A 20,064-nucleotide genomic window follows, 5' to 3' on the forward strand; every position below is an offset into this window, starting at 1 on the left:
TCACGGGTCATGTCGAGGTGGAGCTGAGAGGGACCCTCTGTGTCCAGGTGTCCATTGCTTTCCTCCTCCATCTAACCTGAGACCACACCCCTTCTCCGCCCTGGCTAGGTGCTGGGCTTCAATGCCAGGCAGAGGAAGGCTTTTCTGAATGCCATCATGCGCTGGGGCATGCCCCCCCAGGACGCCTTCAACTCCCACTGGCTGGTGCGGGACCTTCGTGGGAAGACTGAGAAGGACTTTCGGTAAAGGGTCCAAGTGCGGTGGTGGTCCAGGAGGGTGTGGCCTCCCATCCCTGTGCAATGGGCCCTCTAGTGGACAGTGCTTGCTCCCTCCCGGTCAGAGGTGCCCAGAGAGTTCACGGCTATCAGATCTTTGGGTGTGGTGTGTTGGGCAGGGCTGACTGATAGAAAACCCTGGCCAGCACCTACTCCTGCTCACACTCTGGGATAGTGCGCTTGGGCCATCCAGGGCCAGGAGCATCTGAAGCAGGTTCCCTGTCAGGGAGGCCCCTCTGCCTTTCCAGGGGCCTGGCTCCATCCATCCAAGAGGTCCCTGGGGGTCCTGCCAGCCTTCCTTCACTCCCTGAACCCCAGTGCTCCCCACCCCAGAGCCTATGTGTCCCTCTTCATGCGGCACCTGTGTGAGCCGGGGGCAGACGGCGCAGAGACCTTCGCAGATGGTGTGCCCCGGGAGGGCCTTTCCAGGCAGCATGTGCTCACGCGTATCGGGGTCATGTCGCTGGTTAGGAAGAAGGTGGGTGAGTAAGCCTCTACTAGCCTTCTGGCTGGCATGTGGCCCTCGAGCTGCCTCTGATGGGGGGGGGGTTAGCTGCCAAAGGGCAGATGTGTGGTTCAGGTCACACAGCTACCCAGGTCTGAGACAAACCAAAGGGACAGACTAGAGGAGCATTCAGGGTGCGGGTAGGGAGGGTGCGGCCGGAAGGGTGAGTTGTAGGGCGAGGGGCAGAAGTTGGGTCAGAAGTGTATCTGTGCTAGCTGGCCTTGGGCAGAGCGGCACCCAAGCCTGCAGCTTTCTGTCTCCGAGTAGTCACCACTGTCCTCTCTGCTTTCCCCCTCCTGCCCCAGGTTCAGGAGTTTGAGCACGTCAACGGGAAGTATAGCACCCCAGACCTGGTCCCTGAGGGGCCCGAGGGCAAGAAGCCTTGTGAGGTGATCTCCTCGGATCCCAACACACCCGTGCCTGCCAGCCCTGCACAGCTCCCACCAGCCCCCCTGGGCCTGACAGGTCTGGGCTTAGGGAGAGCCTGGGAGAGATCTTGGGTCATGGGAGGTGTGCCAAGTCCTCAGTGTAACCCCAATGTGAGGGTCCCCCCACCCCACAGCACCTTGCCGAGGCTTTTCATTTTAGCAACAGCCTTGCCGTTTCACCTGCTTCACTAAAGCTACCAGCTAGTGGCTCCTGCTGAACTCACCGAATATTTCCATCCACCCCTACGAGACACCCAGCCCTGGGTCGCACCCTCCACCCCCTGCTTCCGGAGGGCAGTGCCCACTGCATCCTGACAGTGCCCACTGTGGTCCCACCAGGCCCAGGGTCCCAAAGGGTCTGAGTTGGAGGCCTGGCCTGGAGCCCCACTCACACTTATGAACTTGTCGCCCTCTGCAGAGCACCACAAGGCCAGGCCCCTCTGTCATCTGGCATGCCCTGCCCTGCCCTGACTCTTTGCCCTGTTCGAGCCTGCCCATCTCACCTCTCTCCTTTAACATTGCAGATAAAATGGAAGCTCACCTGGGCTACATGGATGAAAAGGAGTCAGGTGTCCCGAAGCCAAAGAAGCCCCAGGAAATCCAGGTATGGAAGTCGCTGGTGGCCGGGCCTGTGGAAATGTGGGTGGAGCGTGGTCTGGTGGTCTGGCCCAGCTGGGTAGAACCCAGGCCTTCCTGGTTCCCAGTTCTAGTAGCTGGGCCTGGAGGAACCAGGCAGGGCATCTGAAATTGAGGGCTCTGAGCCCAGGGCACAGTCCCTGCAATGCGTCTTTGCTGAGACCCAGGTCCTGCAGCCCCTAGCCTGTCCTTCTAGGCCCTGCCAATTGCCCTGGACAGAGCAGAGGGTGAAGACAAGCATCAGAACTCAGACAGCAAGGACAGAGCTCGGGAAGAGAGGATGGAGGAGGTGGAGAAGGCCCAGGGCTCTCCAGAGCATCCACTGAAAGGTAGGGTATTCTCAGCACAGCGCTTGAGCTGTAGCCCCGGGCTGGCCAGTGCATCACACTCACATCTATTTGCCCTGCCTGGGTGCCAGCTGTGCCCGACTCCCCGGTGTTGGGAAGGGCAAGGGGTCAGGTCTATGCACAGACACTAACGCTGTCACGGAGCGTTTGGGGCCCTTGGGCCATGTTTTGATTACAGCGTCCCAACTCACTTGCTTCTGGTTTGAAAACACCAGTCCATCCAGACACAGTCAGACTTGCTTCTGGCTTAACATGGCCAGAGTTTGCAAAAAGGTGGTTGGATGTGAAGTTTTTTTGTTTGTTGTTTGTTTTTTCGAGACAGGGTTCTCTGTGTAGCTTTGAAGCCTATCCTGGGACTCACTGTGTAGACCAGGCTGGCCTCAAACTCTGCCTCTGCCTCCTGAGTGCTGGGCTTAAAGGTGTATGCCACCACCGCCCATTGGGGTGTGAGGTTCTTAATGCAAATCTCAGATCATTTGGTGAAACCTGTTAATTACACTGCTAAGGTTGTTCAGTGCCCTCAGTGGTGTTCGCTGTGGTCAGTCATTTCTTGGGAGTCTGAGTCCCTCTGGGAGTCTGAGTCTGAAACCTCAGTCTGATCAAAGGCCCAGTACCACACCAGATAGTGTTAGCCAATCTTCCTTTTGTATTTCCTTTTTATTTATTTATTTATTTTATATAACCAAGTCCATTTAAATGAAAACAAACATTTATAGACAATATTTGGGAATTTGGGCGTCGTTCTTTCCAAACTACTTCCTGTTGGTAAGGGGCGCTGTCATGGGGGATTCGAAGAAGATTCAGAAATCCTGGCTGTAGTCTGCAAGGCTGCTTTGTCCAGCTGTTTTGAATGTAGGATCACCTGGTACTCTGTTTCAGGTGGTCTTGCTTGCGTTTTCCTGTGAAGAAGCTTTTGGTAGTTCCAGTAGTCTGTAACAATTACCATCCCTCTTGTTACATTTGGCTTTAACGTTTCCTTTGAGAGGTCTGGAGACAGCTTAGTGCGTGCTGGCAACACTGACCTGAGTAGGATTTTTGTGACCCATGCAAAACAAAGGCAAAAAACAAAACAGCAATAAACAAAACAACAAAAATGGAAACAAACCCCAACCCCAATCAACCCTCCCCCCACAACCAACCAAACCCAAAAAACAGTAATCCGGTAATCCCAGTGCTGGATGGAGACAGGAGGGACCCTGGGGCTTGCCGCCAATCTACCAGTGACCCGCATGGGATAAGGCTCTGCCTCGAGAGATAGAGAGATGGTGATGAAGGTGGCCGTCGACTTCTGGCCTGGACACGTACATGCACGAGCTCCTTTCCATGTGCACACGCACCAGCTCACGTACACGCACTTTGTGTGTTGATGACTGATGTGTTGGCAGACAGACCTGGGTTGAGGGTGGGGCTTGGCTTTGTGGGAAGAGGCCAGCCCTGCCACTAGGCTGTGCCTGTTGTATCCCGGGGCACTTCTGATGGACAGGGACCCTCTGCCTATGTGCCCTCCTTGCTTTGCAGAGGAAGTGCTGTCAGACAAGGAGCCCATCCCGGACAAGCTGGAGCCTAGCCCGAGTCACAGCGGCGATTTCAGGCCAGGTGGGCGCTTTTTCTGGTGCCCCGCCTTACGCCTCCTGGTCAGTGTCCCTGGTGCTGTCCCCAGGCCCTGGTAGCAGCCAGTGTCCCCTCTTTTTCCAGGGGACAGCCTCCCTCCTTACCCCTCCTGTCACCCCAGTCACCCAGAGAGGGAGTGGCACTGGTCATAGACCATCCGTGGCTCAGTTTGTTTGCACATCAGCTGTGGCGTGTCCACACCCTCTGATCCGCGCCCTCCCTCCAGCCTCCCTTCACGGTGCTCTTTTCCAAGATTGTTCTAGTGTGGTGGGGGAGGGGCGCTAGGGCCTAGACCCTGCTCTGGGTGGAAAGACAGGGTCCCTAGCCTTTTCCGTTTAAGTCCCCATGTGTGATGACCACACGGAGGACAGACATGTCCCACTTGTCTTTGGGGATCCCGGTGCATGGCAGGAAGAGGGCTTTGGGTAACATCCTCTGGGGAGGCAGTGAACATGGCCTGTCACCTCCCCACCAGATGACTCCAAGGCTGAGGAGAAGGAGCCCATGGAGACACAGCAAAATGGAGACAGAGAGGAAGATGAGGAGGGGAAGAAAGAAGACAAGAATGGGAAATTCAAATTCATGTTCAACATTGCAGACGGAGGCTTCACAGGTGCGGAGGTGGCTCGGTGGACAAGGGCCCACTGGCCCCACTTCCCAGGGTCTGGGCACTTTGATACTGGGTATGAACGGTCGATGACAGTCTGTTATGCCTTCTTAGCAATAGTGGAGCAGTGCTCCTCTGAGGCCGGGTGACGGCCAGTGCTGAGCAAGCTTGTGCACACGCCAGGGCAGGGGGAAACCTTGTCTTCTGCTCACTTTGGCTTCTTTCTTTAGAGCTGCACACACTGTGGCAGAATGAGGAACGGGCCGCCGTGTCCTCGGGAAAAATCTACGAAATCTGGCACCGACGCCACGATTACTGGCTGCTGGCAGGCATCGTGACGTATCCTTGGTCAGTCAGGCTGGGATGACACTGGCCTGTCTCCCTGGTCCTCGGGGACCTATAGTCTCTAGGGAAGACCTTCCCTCCATCTCCCAGCTTCTGGTGATTGCCCGTAACCCTGACGCCCCTCTGCCGGCCTCTCTATCGTGTTCTGTCATCATCTGTCTCGTCTGTCTGTGTCTTCCCCACAGCAGCTTTCCTGACACGCCACTGGGATTTAGGCTCCCCCTCATCCTCTGATCCCCCCTTGATCACACCTGGACCAAGGCCACATTTCTAGGCGTCAGGGGTTGGGACTTGCATGTGTTCCTCTGGGGCGTTGGGATAGCGTCAACACTCAGAGGCTGTCATCGCCAGCTAATGTCACTGTCGTCATCGTGACCGGCGTGCTCATTTTGCAGCTGAGTCTGTGACTTGCCTGGGTGCATACGGACAACAATCTGGGACCCTGGTTGCTTCCACCTTACCCCTGCTGTCAAGCCCCTCATCCCCTTGGTCAGCTTTGGCCTTAACTGTACCCCCCAGGCATGGCTATGCCCGCTGGCAGGACATTCAGAATGACCCACGCTACACGATCCTCAATGAGCCCTTTAAATCTGAGATCCACAAGGGCAACTATTTGGAAATGAAGAACAAGTTTTTGGCCCGCAGATTCAAGGTAGGGGCCTTCAAGGATGTCGCCCTTCCACCCATCCCTTTATCTAAACCCGGGCCGGGCTCTCCTCTGAGGGGTCAGTCAGCCCATGCAGGCAAGGCCTCAGCATGTGAGCATCCCCCACCGCCCGGGGGACGGGATCCGAAAACTCAGTTTGCAGGGCCGATAGATCAGGCTAAGAGGGAAGCAGGAGGCCAGCCCAGTGCCCCAGCTCCGGTGGGTGCTGTTGGGAGGAGGGTGCAGTGGCCGAGGGAGGAGGGGACAGGCCAGTCCTGTCACTTCACACCCCCAGCTGCTGGAGCAGGCACTGGTGATCGAGGAACAGCTCCGGAGGGCTGCGTACCTCAACATGACCCAGGATCCCAACCACCCAGCCATGGCTCTCAATGCTCGCCTGGCAGAGGTGGAATGCCTTGCCGAGAGTCACCAGCACCTATCCAAGGAGTCCCTTGCTGGGAATAAGCCTGCCAATGCTGTCCTGCACAAGGGTGAGTGAGCCCCGTTGCCTGCCTCTGGCGGTGCAGCCCAGTCACCATCACACCCAAGGAGCATGCTTGGCCTCGATTGGAGGTGCTGATAGGACACGTGCCCAGAGGGTGAGGCCTCTGGGACCACAAGGGTACAGCTCTGCCCTAGTACCTCATTTCATCTGCAGGGAAACGAGGTCCCCCCCTTTAAGCCCCTCACAGAAATGCCGACAAGGAGGGCACAGGCCGTGGTGGGTAGCACAGAGGTAATGAGATCGGAGGCCTCACTAGTGCGCCCACTGCTGGCCTGCACAGGGGTGAGCGAGTCCTGTGCCCGCAGGGACACATTTGGGGCAAGGGTGCAGGAATTTAGGAAGGGGGGCAGTGTGCCCAAGGCCCCCTTTGAATCTTGCTCCAGATCTCTGCTTTTCTGTTCTGGGGGCTCCCAGTATCACTGGGGCAAGGCAGAGCCCAGAGTGGAAAGGGATGTGGCTAGCCCTTCGCTCACACATGAAGGTCTGAACCACGCTGTCTCCACTGGCAGCTATGGCCCGTGGGCACTAGTGACCTGGTGTTAGGTGGGGTTGCTGGCCACCCAGAGAGGGAGTCTACAGTCAGGTGTCTGGAACTCTTTCCTGCCGGGAGGGACCCCTGGAGGAGCTTTTCTTGCAAACCCTGTTTCTCCAGTAGGCAATCCTGGGCTTCCCAGGGTTTGAAGAGCCCGGTGAGGGATGCCCCCATGGTTTTGTACTTTTGGGTGTGCGCTGTGACGTATGTAAAGGGCACCTTCCCGGCCACTACCTGTATGGCCGCTGTGGAGGGCAGACCAAGCCCTCCATTCTTAGGCCCTCCCACCCTGCAGTCCTGAACCAGCTGGAGGAACTGCTCAGTGACATGAAGGCGGATGTGACGCGCCTGCCCTCCATGTTGTCACGCATCCCCCCGGTGGCGGCCCGTCTGCAGATGTCCGAGCGAAGCATCCTGAGTCGCCTCACCAACCGTGCCGGTGACCCCACCATCCAGCAGGTCAGGTTTGGCCTGCACACTGCATCGTGGGCCTGGGTCCCCCTGTTGTATGGGTGGGTGACCCTGGGTGGGGGGTGGGGCTGGGTGATGTTCTGGTTGTCACCTGTAAAGCTGGTCCTTGCCTCCAGGGCGCTTTCGGCTCCTCCCAGATGCACAACAACAGCTTTGGGCCTAACTTCCGGGGCCCTGGACCGGGAGGGATTGTCAACTACAACCAGATGCCCCTGGGGCCCTATGTGACTGGTAGGTCCCCATCCGCTTCCGGGCAGCATGCACACAGTGGCCCTCTGGGGCCCAGCCTGCCCGTTGCCGGGGATGCCAGGCAAGCCCATGCTCTGATCTCTTCTTGGCAGACATCTAGTCGCCCTCGTGACATCCCCCTGTTGCAGCGCTCCTCTCCAGCTGAGGTGAGGGGGTTTGCTGGCCACTCCACTGTCCCATACCCTCCAGTCTGTCCTTGATTCATGCCTCCCAGCCTTGGAGTCTAAATGTGGCTGGTAGCTTTGAGTCACATTGTGGCTGGCCGTGGTCGTGTCTCTTCTCTCTCTCTCTCTCTCTCTCTCTCTCTCTCTCTCTCTCTCTGTGTGTGTGTGTGTGTGTGTGTGTGTGTGTGTGTGTGCGCGTGTGCGCGTGCGCGCGCGTGCGTATTCCAGTGGACATCGATGTGTGCATGTGTTCTTAGCCATGTATCAGGATCAGTGCTCCCAGCCTGGACCTGTTTGCATGATGTTTGGCCCCAGGAAGTTGCTTGTTTTATACCCTCATTCTCTGCTTAAGAACGGGGGGGGGGGATGCTTGAGGGGCTGAGTGTATTAATGGCTTTGGGAGTGGAGATGGGGGATTCAGAGAGGTCTCTTGTGATGGCCATCTCCAAGTCCTGTCTATCCTATCCCTTTATGGTAGATGCAAGGCCAGAGGCAGAGCCTGCTGGCTGCTGGGGCTCCAGTAATTGGGGTGCAGTGATTAAGGGGGGTCTTAATTCTGGGATTCCCTGTGATCATAAGTGTGACCACTGGGGTGCCTCTGGGTACCTGGCCACCCAATTGTGTAACTCCCTGGTTTGCCTTTTGCAGCCGGGCCACCTGCCCAACCCCCACGGGAGAGAAAAACTACAGCCCTTTTAGGAGTTGGTGCCGTGTTGGGACACAAAAGAGAAACCAAGCAATTCTATCACGCAGAGGACAAGGCCCAGCCTGGCTGCGCAAGAGCCCAGAAGTGCCATCTCATCATAGCTGAAGTGTTCTTCCGCACGGCGTCCCACCCTCGGCCATGCTGGGCAAGGCCCTGGCACCTTTTCCAGAGTGACTTTCTTAGAGGAAATCCCATTCACCTGTACTTTTCTAGCACTTTCCTACCGAAGATGCGAACGTGTTTGTCTTGATAAAAAGTTGGATGACGTGTGGAAGATTCAGACTTGCAACGCTCCTGTCTGTCACCCGGCTCCAGACCTCAAGGGGAAGTTCTCTGGAGACCCCTGGCACTGCTCTGTGGACTCATTCCAGCTGGGAGAATGCAACATCCTGTGTTCTGGAAGCCCTTAGTGTGTCCCCTGCCCGTCTACACCTGTGTGACTGCCCTTCTGCCCTGGCCCCTGCCTACTTGGGATCCTAGTGTTAGGAGGGATCAGGTCTGGAGAGTGGCTGCCTAACCTGGTGACGCCCCAGGCTGGGGTTTTCTATCTCCTTCCCACTAGGGTTGGGGATCAGCAGGTACACTTTGTCTCCTGGCAGGGGCACATATCTTCAAAGGCTCTGGAATCTGTTGTTCCCAGTGGACATGTGGAGGCCCCAGCGATGTGTGGCAGGTGGAAGAGGGTGCCTCACAAAGTGGGGCACATATGGGCCCCTACAGGGGCTTCTGGACATTTGCTGTTTGCAGGAGTGTGGTGTAGGCAGGCGGAAGCCGGGGCCCTAGGAGAGAGGGCCGTGTTGGGTGGCCCTGGGAGACTTGTCCCACTCACCTTGGCACAGACTTCCCTGCGCACAACACCCTGGGCCACAGATGTCAAGGGGCCAGGCCTCCCTGGGGATGGACTTATCTCTGTCTAGGTCCCATAGAGGCCTTGACTAGGGTTAACTGCAGCATGCGGTAGGGGACGCAGGGCCCCTTGCTGGCTCTCAGAGGGTGCGGAGAGAGCTGTGCTTGGAGGTGGGACCGGCCCCGATGGCTTCTTTAGATCCTTTGTAGCCGGAGCTTCTGAGGCTCTGCCTTCTTTCCTGCAGGGATGCCTTGGAGTGGCAGGACCATATTCCCACGTTAGTGTTGTCATGCCAACTTGTCTTGCTCCACCCCACCCTGTAGCACCATGGAACGCTCCATGCTGGGGTAAGGGTGGGGCGGACCTGCTCTTGGCCTATGTCTGACTTTCTTGTTTGGCCCTGGCTCAACCTGGAGACTTCCAGGCTCTTGCCTTGGCGCTTCCCAGGCAGGTGCCCTGGGGTTCAGTATTCCCTGAAGGTGAGGAAGGGCTTATGGGGAGAAGTCCAGGGTCTGAGGCCAGGGAGCTTGGAGGGGTCCAGACTCTCCTCCCGGGGCCCTCCAGGAGGGCCCTCCAGGGATGGGGCAGGTCTCCACTGCCTGTCTTAAGGACACTTGGGCAGTTGCCCAGCTTTGCCTTGGCCCAGATGTGCACATCTGTAACATAGTTCCTCCTCTGAACGCCTGGAGGGCTGCACCCCACGCCTTCTTCCATCGTAATACTCCCGCATTTCAGTTTCTGTCCAAATCTCAAGGCCAGCAGACTGGCTGGACACTGTGCGCAGGCGCAGGGGGACTCTGGTCACAGACAGGACCTCTGCAGGCTTGAGCATGCCATAGGTCTCCAGGATGTGTATCATGGTGGCTGACCCCAATCTCTAAGAAGGGCTGTCCCCTGAATGGGAGTGGCTGCCATCAGCTTGTTCCCAACCCAAGACCCCTGTGCTAATCCCACTGGGCAAGACAGTCAGCCCTGCTGGCCTCACTTGGGACAGTGCTCACCTCCTTTGCCCCAGGGGACTGACCCTGACACTTGGGTCTGGAGACACAAGTGGGTCACAGGACTCTGGCTCCATTCCAAGGATTCACCCTTTCCCTGATGATGTCTCCCAGGAGTCTTGCTCTGTCCCTCAAGTCCACGTTTTCCTAGGGCATTCCCACCCACCCACGGCTTCTCTTCTCCACAGCCACTTTGACCTGAGTCCCCTGCTGGCCTGGGAAGGTCTGTGTTCTCCATGACCAGCACTTGGGAGGCTTTGGAGAGTAGACTGCCCAGGCAGCTGGGGAGAGGACAAAGGTCCTGCAGGTCCCTCAGCAATCTCCTGCCAGAGTGTGATGGGCCATAGGTGGCATCTTGAGGCTGGCTCTAGTTTTGCTGCTGACAGAAAAGGGGTCCCCGTGCCCACCCTGTCAGAGCCACGGTGACATAGCATTTTCAGCCACTTGGATTCACTCAAGTCTATGGGATTTCTGTGGAAGGTGCGGGGTGGCTCTCAGGGGGACACAGGGAATCTGGGTCAGAGCTCCAGCGTCTGAGGGCACCCTCTCATGCACTCCCGTGCATGTCTGTGAAGTGCCTCCTCTACTTTCTGTACCCCAGGGCCACCTGTGAGCCAGGGCTCCCTCCCCCACCCCCTGGGTGCTCCCAAACCCATATAGGCTCAGTGACACCTGCAACCAGTCTAAGTCTTGAGGCCCTGCACGGGGCATGCTGAGGGCGGGCTAGGGGCCCCGAGATCCTTGTAGTTCCATAGAGCGGGCAGGTGTTGATGCTTGGAGCTTGTAGTGTGTGCCAAGGGAGGGGGTGGGGGCCTAGGCTGACCCTCTCTCCACCTTCACTTGGCCTGCCCACAAGGGTGGACAGCCACCCCCAAGGCGCTCCTACGCAGAACACAGCATGGAAGGAGGAAGCCAACCTGCCCAGTTTATATACCCGGAAGTTTACAGGTTGTGGTGCATCAGCCCAAAGTTGTTGGTGTCCTCGTGTTTATGGATATTTTTCCCTCTTAATTTTCCAGATTTTTCTTTTTAAACAAAGTATTTTTTTAGGTGCGATAACCCAGAAAGGACCTGTTGGGTGTGTGTGTATATGTCCTGAACTCTCCACATAGCCACATAGGGACCAGAGCCTGGCTCAGAGGAGCCCGGCTCAGAGGCAGCTCCTCCACCCGGCCTGGAGAGGAGGGAGGGCCCCCTGCTGCCTGCCTAGACGCTACAGGGAGTTCTCTTCCTGCCCAGGCCAGGCTGGTATCTGTTGTGCCGACGCCCCATCCAGCACACCCCGGCGAAGCAGGAGCAGGCACTTGGGGCTAGCTGGAGCATCTCAGCCAGGGACACAGGGGCATGTACCCTGGCTCCTCTGAAGGCTGTCCTGGGGGAGGCTGGACAGGCTAGCCAACTGTTATCTTCACTTGTATTCTGTGTGTATGTTTTGGTTTCTGTGTTTTAATAAACCCTTTGGGAAGGGATGGAATGGCTGTGGTTGTTAGACTTGCTGACTTAGAACGGGGATGTGGGTGGCCGGGGCGGTGAGGGCAGGGGCGGTGAGGGCACGTTCCAAGTCTTCTATGTCATGACTTGCGCCCGTGGCTCAGCTCCCAAGGGAAGACCGCAAACAGCAGCTGGGGGATGCACATCCCAGTGGCACCTTCAGACACTGCAGTGACCCATGCCCTTCCCTCCCCAAACCATCAACATGAAGACAACAGCCAGCTGGTTCCTCAAGGCGTCCTCCCTGGGCCTTTGGAGGAGTCAGCAGAGATGAGTGTATGATGAAGGGACTCAGAGATGTCATCTGGGAGAGGTGGGACTGGACCTTTGACTGATTCATCCCATCTGCCCCTGCCCCTGGGCCCCGACTTCCATTTTGTCCTTGACTGCAGGGTTGGGTTTAGGGATAGGGAACCCAAGACCTCAGCTCCCTGCAGTTGATGGCTTTGCCCTCCCTCCGGCACTGCCTCCGAGAAAACAAGAAGACGGAGGCATGGAGACAGAAGGGCTCGGGTTTTATTTGTCATTCCATAAATACGGGCTGCACCTCCGTCTGAGTCTGTCAGGGAAGCCGGAGGCGCTTTGCGGTCGGCCTGGTGGGATGCAATTAGCAAGGAGCCGCGCTCATTAAAAAAACGGGGAGAGAAAGCACGTTATGTACATGACTGGCAGGAGCAGGGCACACGGGTGTCCTGCTGTGCCTCAGGACCTTGGGTCTGGGATGAGCAATAGCCGGGCTCCATGTGCCAGGTCCCCCAAGCAGCCCCCTCCTGCACCAGGCCTGGCTGGCTGTGCTTCAATGTGAGAAGGTGCTGGAGGAGGGGAGATCTGTGGCCATGGGGGAAGGAGCTAGCTTAAGACTCTTTCCTGGGCCACAGGCTGCCTGCATGTGTCTTCTGTGATATCCCAAGCCCCTCCTACCCAAACCCCTCCATAGAGGCAGGTGATCCTGCCCTCGAGCAAAGCCCCCAAAACTCCTCAAAAGTGGATGCGGAAGAAAACACCTCAGAAACACTTGCCTGCTTCCAAGCTCACATGGGTCTTAGCCCAGTTCACCCTGCAGCCTGTCTTCCCATCTCTTGCACACACCCGGCAGGGACTTTGCTCTGAGGTCTGGCCCACGGGCCGCAGCGGTTCCTACCGTGGGAACCCCTGCATGCCTAATCCACAGAGCAAGCAGGGCCCAGGCCAGCTGTGTGGACAGGGCTGGCTACTTCCTGCTGGGCCATGGCAGGGCCCTGTCCTGGAAGCAGGCTCCTCTAGCTGGGCATGGCGGTTGCCCGAGTCCAGAGGCCCCCATCCCCACACCCACAGGGCTGCTTCTGAGACCTCAGGGCTTGGGGCTACCAGCAGCAGTGAGGGTCTGACAGCCCGGGGTCTGCAGGGGGCTTGTGTGGGAGACAGGAAGTTGCCTGCCCTGCTGGCCTTTCTTCCTGTCTCGTCTCTCCATCCTGCCTACCCTGCCTCAGCCTCTGCCCAGCTCTGGCTGGGCAATAGATGGGGAAGGACAGCTTCATTTCAGAAGCCGGGTGCTGTGACCCAGGGTGTACTCCCGGGGACTGGACACTGCCTTTTCAGGGCAGGAGGCTTCAGTCTAGGGAGCCAGCTGGCACATACAGTAGGACCCTGTCCCCAAGGCTGCTCAGGACTGTGGGATTGGACCTGCAGGCAGCATGCATTGCTCAAACCTGCAGGCTTCCTGGTACCACCATCTGCCTCGCTCCCCTGCTAAGGGGCTGCGCATCCTGCCCTTTCTCCCTCTCTGCAGCCTGTCCTAGGCTAGCACAGTGGTACACAGCAGGGAATGAGCAGCCTGGCCATCTTTTCAGGGAGAGGTCCCTGGGGATCTTTTCTTACAACCTCGGGACTGTTACTGGAGTTCTGTCCTCCCCATCCCCCCCCCCACCTCCCAGTCCCTTCCCTTGCAGCAACAGAAACCCCAGGGAACCCGCTCACTGAAAAACTCCACATGCCCTTTCCAGGCAGAGCCCAGGCCACAAGCCCACTGCTCCAGTATGACAGAGGTATTTGAGAAGGTCTGAGAGGAGTATGGGTTTGCGAGTACGGGCCCAGTCTGCTGTTACCTCCCTGTGGTGTGGCCAGGTGCCACATGCATCTACAGGTCTCAGAGGGGCATTTTCCATCGGGCTCCACCCGAGCCTGCCGGGCTTCCCTGCTGTGGGGCTCAGCAGTTGTATACAGGGTAGATGATGCTGGGAAAGCTAGCTGCGATCCCTGCCCCTGCCAGCAAGGGTAAGGGTGGAGGCCAAGGGTCAGTTAGGTTGGTATAATCCCAGCCAAGGCCCCTGGGCATGAGGGGGGAATGTCAAGGTCTGGGAAGAATGGGACCCCAGGCCAGCCTTGAACAAAGTGCCTGGTGTCCAAGGAAAGATGGAGGCCCTGCCCTAACCACCAGGATGTGGCGGAAGAAGGGATGCTAGGAAGCAGTGGACCCTGCTTTGGAGGTAGGGGTTCTTGGCAGAGAGGCCAGCCCTGCATGCTCTGAGGATTAGATTTCCACTCAGCCATGACTTCTGGAATCTCCATGAAGGGCTGTGGCTGGGGGGGGGCAAGTGTTCCCTTTTGAAGGATAAGCAGAGGTGCTGGGCTTGGGCGGGAGCCTTTGATCGATGCCATCTCCTGGCACCCATCAGATAGCATCCAGTGAGGATGGATAAGCAGCAGGTGGCGTCTGGCGGTGACTTTGGAGATCATTTCCTGGTAACGTCTGGGCATAGTGTTTTCCCCTTGGATACAAACCACACTCTGCATTTGGCTTTGAAACAGCAGAAGCGAGCGGACAGAGACGGGGAGGGAACTGGAAACTGTCCAAGCAGGCGGTGGGGGAGACTTAGGATCTATAGTCCTTTTTGCTGTAGGGTTTATTGCCCAGGATGCTGTCGATCTCGTGGACGATGGAAGACGACAGTTTTGGAAGGACCTGCAGGTGAGGATAAGAGTCTAGCCTGGCCTGAAGACAGGCGGGTGACTTCCTAGCATCCCAAATGGCATCTTACTCTGTGCCTCCATCCACACCAAGAGCAGAAGCTTCTAAATGCTCACCTGAGGGCTCCCCTGCTCCAGGTCAAACCTCCTGCAGGGTCTGGCCTTTTGCTCCAGCCCTCTGACCTCCTGTCCCACAAAGGGTCCTTTGCTGGGTGGCTGCATACTCCCTCCCCATCCTTCCAGTCCCTTTGAGTTTGTTTCAAAGCTCTTCACAAGGCCTAGCTGGTCTCTAACGCCTCTGCGGCCCCGCCCCCTCCCGCATTTCAGTGTCCTTGCCTAACCCTTGCCTCTTCTTCCCACGGTGGTGGTTGCCTCAGGGCAATGTTTATGTCTGTCCCCGTGAGAAATGGCTCCCCAGGAACAGGGCCCTCTGCCACCCCTGCATGCCTCCCTATGTCCCGTGCTCCCGGAGGGATGCTCCGTGAAGTTGTGTATCCAGGAAGGCTGGAGATGCCTGGGCCCGCCACCAGGGCCCCATCTCACCTGTATTGCGCCAATGTTCTCCATAAGTTGCTCCGCGTTGGAAGCACCCAGAAGCACAGAGCTGACGCCCTCGTTCCTCAGGCACCAGGCTGTGGGCAGCAAGACCAGAAGTGAGGGAGGTGCCCTCTGCAGGTCCTGCCCGGCTATGCCTGGGCATAGACACTCAAGCTCTCATCTGGGGTGCAAGGCTGCTTACGAGGTTCGGTGGTACCCGGTGGCTTTGCCCAAGGGTGGACAGCTCCGGCCACATTGCTTCTGATGGACAGGTGGCCCAAGCACTCAGAGACCCTGTCCCCATGACCCCTGGCTAGCTGACGGAGGGTACAGGCTGGTGGTCTATTTCTTAAAGAGACAAAGATTCTAACTCTACCCCCAGAGTCCTTACCTTGGTAATCAAGGGGGTGCTGTCCAGGGCCCCTCATTTTTCTCTCCTTGGCTACTCTATTGTCGCTAGATACAACACTCATAGCCAGCTGGTGAAGGTATAGCCTAGGCACTCAGGGACCTCAGGGACCTCAGGGACCTCAGGGACAGCCTCCCGTCCTGCTATACCCAGAGCCAATTACCTATGGCCAGTTGCGGGAGGGTGCAGCCCAGGCGCTCGGAGATGGCCTGCAGTTCCTTCAGCTTGGCCTGCTGACGCCGACCCTCCTCACTCAGGATCTTGTCCTTCAACCACTGATAGCCCTGGGAAGGGACAAGCTCCAGGTAAGGAAAGGCCACCGTTGTCGTCTGGTCTCATGTTTGCACTGGGCCAGACTTAGACAGACCCTTCCATATCCTGAAGGACAAGGTTTGTGGTGGACAGACCCGAGCCTGGGCCAGAGGCACAGGGCACCTGGGGCCCTGAGGAGCCTCCTAGGGCTCAGGCTCGGGAAAGTCAGATCTAAGTTGGGGCTCTAGGGCTCTTGTCTCCCAAATATGATCACCCTCATGCTTCTTGGGTATTCAACAGGGGAACAGCATTCGACTTGGGGCCAACTATGTGCCCAAAGTTTTGTCTGGGGTCTCTGTGATGGCAGAGTAGGGGGATCATGGGAAAGGCAGCACAATCTACTGCAATAGTGAACCAGCCTGTGCTATGATTATTGAGCCACGGAAGATGCTAAGGGGTGGTAGTGGTCATGGGCCCGCTTATCTGGGGTCTGTCCCATGGGTGGCAGGCCCTTAAAGACTTGGAACCAGGCCAGAATCAGGCCTTTATTTATGTTCTTATGCCAAAGGTGTCCCTCTCCATCCCAGCTGGGCTCACCTTCAGAGAGGCTCTGGAGTAGGGTGGGATGCCACTATCATATTTTCCTGAGACGATGCCACAAGCCAGAGGGGACCAGGTCATGGCACCCACTCCTGAGAGGGAGAGAGAGGGGGGGAGAGAGCAGGCAAGGTTATGCTGGGGCCCTGAGGCATGGGTAAGCGCAGGTAAGGCTGACACCCACCTATCTTGTGGAACAGCTCTGGCAGCTGGACCTCCACCTTCTCTCTCTGGAACATGTGGTATTCAGCCTGCTCGCAGATAGGTGGGATCAAGTTGAACTGCCGAGCCACTGAGTAGGCCTCCTGAGGTACAGAAGGGGACTGCTGTAACAGCAGGCCTGGGGGCCACAGGTAAAGAACGCGGAGGCATCCCAGGCCTCGCTGCTCCCTCCACCCCCAGCTTTCCTGAGTCTGAGCAGGCATCGCGGGAGCCAGGAAAAGAGGGCAGGCTTAGGAATCCGAGTGTGGTGAGGGCTGTGGCCAGTGGCAGGGTGGGATACGGTGCCTCAGCTTTCCCATTTGTCATGAGGTGCCAATGAGCCAAGGGTGTCTGCAGCCCTTCCAACAGGGCCCCGCTTGTGGCTGGCACTCAGGGTCCTGGACCTGTGATGAATTCGGTGGTTGCAAAGGCCTTCCGGAGGCAGCAGCTCCATCAGCTCGTTAGGGATCAGGAGCTTGGGGCCTGGCTTGAAGGCACTCTCTCAACGGATGGGAGAACTGAATCTATGGCCTGTAGACGGTTCTACGGTGGGGACAGGCCTGCCACTGAGAAAGAAAGGCCCTGCTCCACTTTGGTCTGAGACTCGGCTTCCTCATGACGGACATATTTCTGAGTCCTGTGCTGGCTGCGGGAAGTCAGCCAGATGTCCCACACAGGCTTGCTAATCCACTCAAACCCTGCATTATGCCAGGGGCCTCTGAAACCCCCCGGGATTAGGGGAAAAATCCCGTTGCACCACAAACCAGTAACGTGGGGCTCACTGAAGTTACAGCAGTGCTGTATGCCTGGGATGCTGAGACACTGGGCATGCGTAGGGGTGAGGCTGGATGTGGAGTGGAGGCAGGAGCCTGACAGGAATGAGCATTCGCTACCTCCCTGCCTGCAGGCTGCAGGATGGAGGCAGCCTTGCCATCTGGGCCACTCTCTTCCGTGTCTTCGAGGACAGGGACATCCTGCTGGCTCTTCCTGGGAACCCCAGAAATACATAGGAACACAGGCTGTTCTAGCCTCTTTAGGCTCCCATGGAAAGAGATGACAATTATTGGTGTGCTTTCCTGAATGGCACCCCAGGCTCCCACCAGCATTGTCTGGGTATCAGTCTTGACATAAGCATAGCGCTTAATCCCTCTGTCCGTGACTTCCCCATCTGAGGCAGAAGGTAGCACCATCATTTTACCTACTGTGGTACTGGAGAGGCTAAATGGGCATCAGCTGTGGGAAAGCCCTTAAATCTAACAGAACATCCTAGGAGCCCAGAATAAAAGGCACGTGGCAAGGTACTGAGGGTCATGCCATCAGGCTTGTCCTACAGAACCAGGGGGCAAGCCATCCATCCGGGGCCATGCACGTTGCTGCGAGGCAAGCCGAGACCCATGCCCATGACAACACACCCTGCTATTCACACATGTGCCCCGGTCTTGGGATCTCCTCCCACAAGGAACCCACACCTGTGGACACACGGGTGTCACCCTACCATGATCTCCATGGAACTCCAGCGTGATGTGCCCCAGTACATGGCCATCCCTTGGTTGATGACGTGGGTCATGGCCCGCACGGTCTCTGTGAGAGAGAAAGGAGACCACGGGTTGGAGCGGCTGGCCCAGCCTGGGGATGGTCTGCAGATGTAGGTGGGTTGCCAGGGGGAGGGATCAGGCTGCAAAGGCATCTTGCAAGCAGTGTACTTCCTGGCTCCCAGAGTGTGGGTGTTGGGCGGGGCAGATTCCAGGAGAAAAGGAAATGGAATTGAAACCCTGAGGAAGAGTTCTCTGACTAGGCAAGGCTTGTTGGGAACCCTGGAAAAAGGCTTGTGGGTAGCCCGATGTCCCCATGGCTGGCTACGTGGGATGAGGGAGGGGTTATGGACCACAAGAGTGGGTCTCAGACTCTAGGATGAGGAAGTAGGGATCCTGGTCACTCGGGACCAGCTGGATGTATAAAGGCTGCAATCAGACAGGCCAAGGCCATGACATTAACAAGGCTTGCAAACACAGCTCTGCTGGTTACTGAAGGCCATTCTCACCAGAGTCCTGAGGACTTCATTGAGAGGGAAGATGGTGTTTGTAGGGACAAAGGCAGGCCCTTGAGGCTGGGGCTCTGAGGGCCTGTGTTTCTTGTCCCTGTGCTTGGGAAGCCAGAAGCAGAAAGATTTGAGCAGACCATGCCCGGACTGGAGTTTCACTTGGCACAGCCTAGTCTCAGGGCGATGGGGGTGGGGCGGGGCGGGGTTTAACTGTCCCTTTTGTGCAGGGCCAAGCTCTGGAGCAAATAGTTGCGAGGTTCCACAAAAGCTGAGACTTATAACCACCTAAGGAGTAAATGGCTGAAACATCCCCTACCTCATCTTCTTCTAAGGCAAGAGCGGGACTCCTCCTACCCCAAGAGCACATGTTTAATTGTATTCGAGAGTTTTGGGGGCATAAAAACCCGCCAGCTGAACGTATAAAGAGGACCGGATGGGAAGGCGTAAGGGATGATCAGGAGTGTGTGGGGGGGAGGGGGTGATGGGGGTGAATGTGATTGAAATTAGGCTTTATACAAATATAAAAATTTATGGGTAATACGAGCTCCTTTAAAAACCCTGCCATTGGTACGCCTTCTCCCTTGGCTGTCTTGCCTCTTAGAGATGTGTTGGCTCTTAGAGCAGAACTTGGTCTTGGAGGGGTGAGGGATGGCTCCGTGGATTTCTCACAGGTCTAATACAGTGCTTGCAAGGTTGACAGCCAAAGGCAGGGAAGGAGCTTAGAGGAGCAAGTGCTTCTAAAAACAGGGGTAACACCCGCCTCGCCTCTGAATGCCCCCGCCCCACGCTAGCAGCCGAGGTCCCTGAATGTCAGGGACTGTGAGAAGGGAGAACGCCAGAGCTGACAGCCTGCCTGCAGGGAAGGAGCTTAGAGGAGCAAGTGCTTCTAAAAACAGGGGTAACACCCGCCTCGCCTCTGAATGCCCCCGCCCCACGCTAGCAGCCGAGGTCCCTGAATGTCAGGGACTGTGAGAAGGGAGAACGCCAGAGCTGACAGCCTGCCTAGCTCGAAATGCCCCCCGGGTGCACAGTACCCTCCTGGCACGGGGCACAGTGCTGGCTCCAGTCTACCCTGTTTTTTTTTTGGGGGGGGTCTTCTTGCTCATTCCCGGTCCCTAAGTATTGCTTTGGCTAAGGTCTATCTATGGTGGAATCCAGGGCAAACTCATCTCTGGCACTAAGGCCACTGGGGCTTCTGGTGTAATGGTCCCAGTAGGTTTACCCAGAACACCAGGGCAGTCATACTTTACTTCTGCCCCTGCTGCTGCCCCCTCTTCTGAGGTCGGGGTCTGTGGTTCTTTGGCTAGATGAGGGATGCATGAGAAGGGAGTTTTGGACTTCTGGGACCTCCCTCGGTCACTGGCTTTAACTGACAATGTGTTTTACATCGGGAAGACTTCAGAACCTGATTGGGAAGTTTCAGGAGACCTAGAGGGTCCCAGGGCCTACTCGACAGAGCCCAGGCACCTGGATAAGCTGCCCCTGTTAAGATTTTTAGAAACACTTTTGGAGGCACCTGAGACCATGCAGCATGGTTTCCCTACTCTTTTCAGGAAGGCTTAGGGTTCACATGCCAGAGATCGGGGAGCCTCTCTCCCCAGCCTCCCTCAGAGCTGTCTGATCATGGTCATGAAGGTGGCAGCCAGGGAAACTGCACGACGCCCTTCCCATGCAGCGAGGGAGGCAGAGACTGCCCGACACCTGGGAATGCGGTTGAT

At 57.1% G+C, this 20,064-nt stretch overlaps 2 protein-coding genes across 5 annotated transcripts in view; one reads left to right on the forward strand and one right to left on the reverse strand.

Annotated features, from left to right (window-relative positions):
• Chd5 (chromodomain helicase DNA binding protein 5) overlaps positions 1 to 8,051 on the forward strand; it is a 48,996-nt gene extending 40,945 nt beyond the window's left edge. Inside the window, exons 29-42 of the mRNA XM_051173842.1 lie at positions 109 to 242; positions 609 to 753; positions 1,086 to 1,245; positions 1,733 to 1,812; positions 2,041 to 2,173; positions 3,710 to 3,787; positions 4,278 to 4,415; positions 4,640 to 4,748; positions 5,274 to 5,406; positions 5,696 to 5,891; positions 6,733 to 6,896; positions 7,025 to 7,139; positions 7,250 to 7,303; positions 7,970 to 8,051. Of these exons, the coding sequence (XP_051029799.1) occupies positions 109 to 242; positions 609 to 753; positions 1,086 to 1,245; positions 1,733 to 1,812; positions 2,041 to 2,173; positions 3,710 to 3,787; positions 4,278 to 4,415; positions 4,640 to 4,748; positions 5,274 to 5,406; positions 5,696 to 5,891; positions 6,733 to 6,896; positions 7,025 to 7,139; positions 7,250 to 7,257 (1,593 nt within the window). The 3' untranslated portion in view covers positions 7,258 to 7,303; positions 7,970 to 8,051. The remainder of the gene's footprint in view (positions 1 to 108; positions 243 to 608; positions 754 to 1,085; positions 1,246 to 1,732; positions 1,813 to 2,040; positions 2,174 to 3,709; positions 3,788 to 4,277; positions 4,416 to 4,639; positions 4,749 to 5,273; positions 5,407 to 5,695; positions 5,892 to 6,732; positions 6,897 to 7,024; positions 7,140 to 7,249; positions 7,304 to 7,969) is intronic.
• Positions 8,052 to 13,287: 5,236 nt separating this feature from the next.
• Positions 13,288 to 20,064, reverse strand: part of Kcnab2 (potassium voltage-gated channel subfamily A regulatory beta subunit 2) — a 44,491-nt gene continuing 37,714 nt past the window's right edge. Inside the window, exons 10-15 of one of the 4 annotated variants that reach the window (XM_051173901.1) lie at positions 17,801 to 17,886; positions 16,289 to 16,409; positions 16,105 to 16,199; positions 15,419 to 15,539; positions 14,853 to 14,941; positions 13,288 to 14,304 (exon numbers count right to left, since the gene is read on the reverse strand). In XM_051173901.1, the coding sequence (XP_051029858.1) occupies positions 14,215 to 14,304; positions 14,853 to 14,941; positions 15,419 to 15,539; positions 16,105 to 16,199; positions 16,289 to 16,409; positions 17,801 to 17,886 (602 nt within the window). In that variant the 3' untranslated portion in view covers positions 13,288 to 14,214. The remainder of the gene's footprint in view (positions 14,305 to 14,852; positions 14,942 to 15,418; positions 15,540 to 16,104; positions 16,200 to 16,288; positions 16,410 to 17,800; positions 17,887 to 20,064) is intronic. The other 3 variants (XM_051173900.1, XM_051173903.1, XM_051173902.1) reach the window with 3 other exon arrangements.

This window comes from Phodopus roborovskii, unplaced genomic scaffold (genome assembly GCF_943737965.1).
Source record: "Phodopus roborovskii unplaced genomic scaffold, PHOROB, whole genome shotgun sequence".
NCBI classification, from domain to species: Eukaryota; Metazoa; Chordata; class Mammalia; order Rodentia; family Cricetidae; genus Phodopus; species Phodopus roborovskii.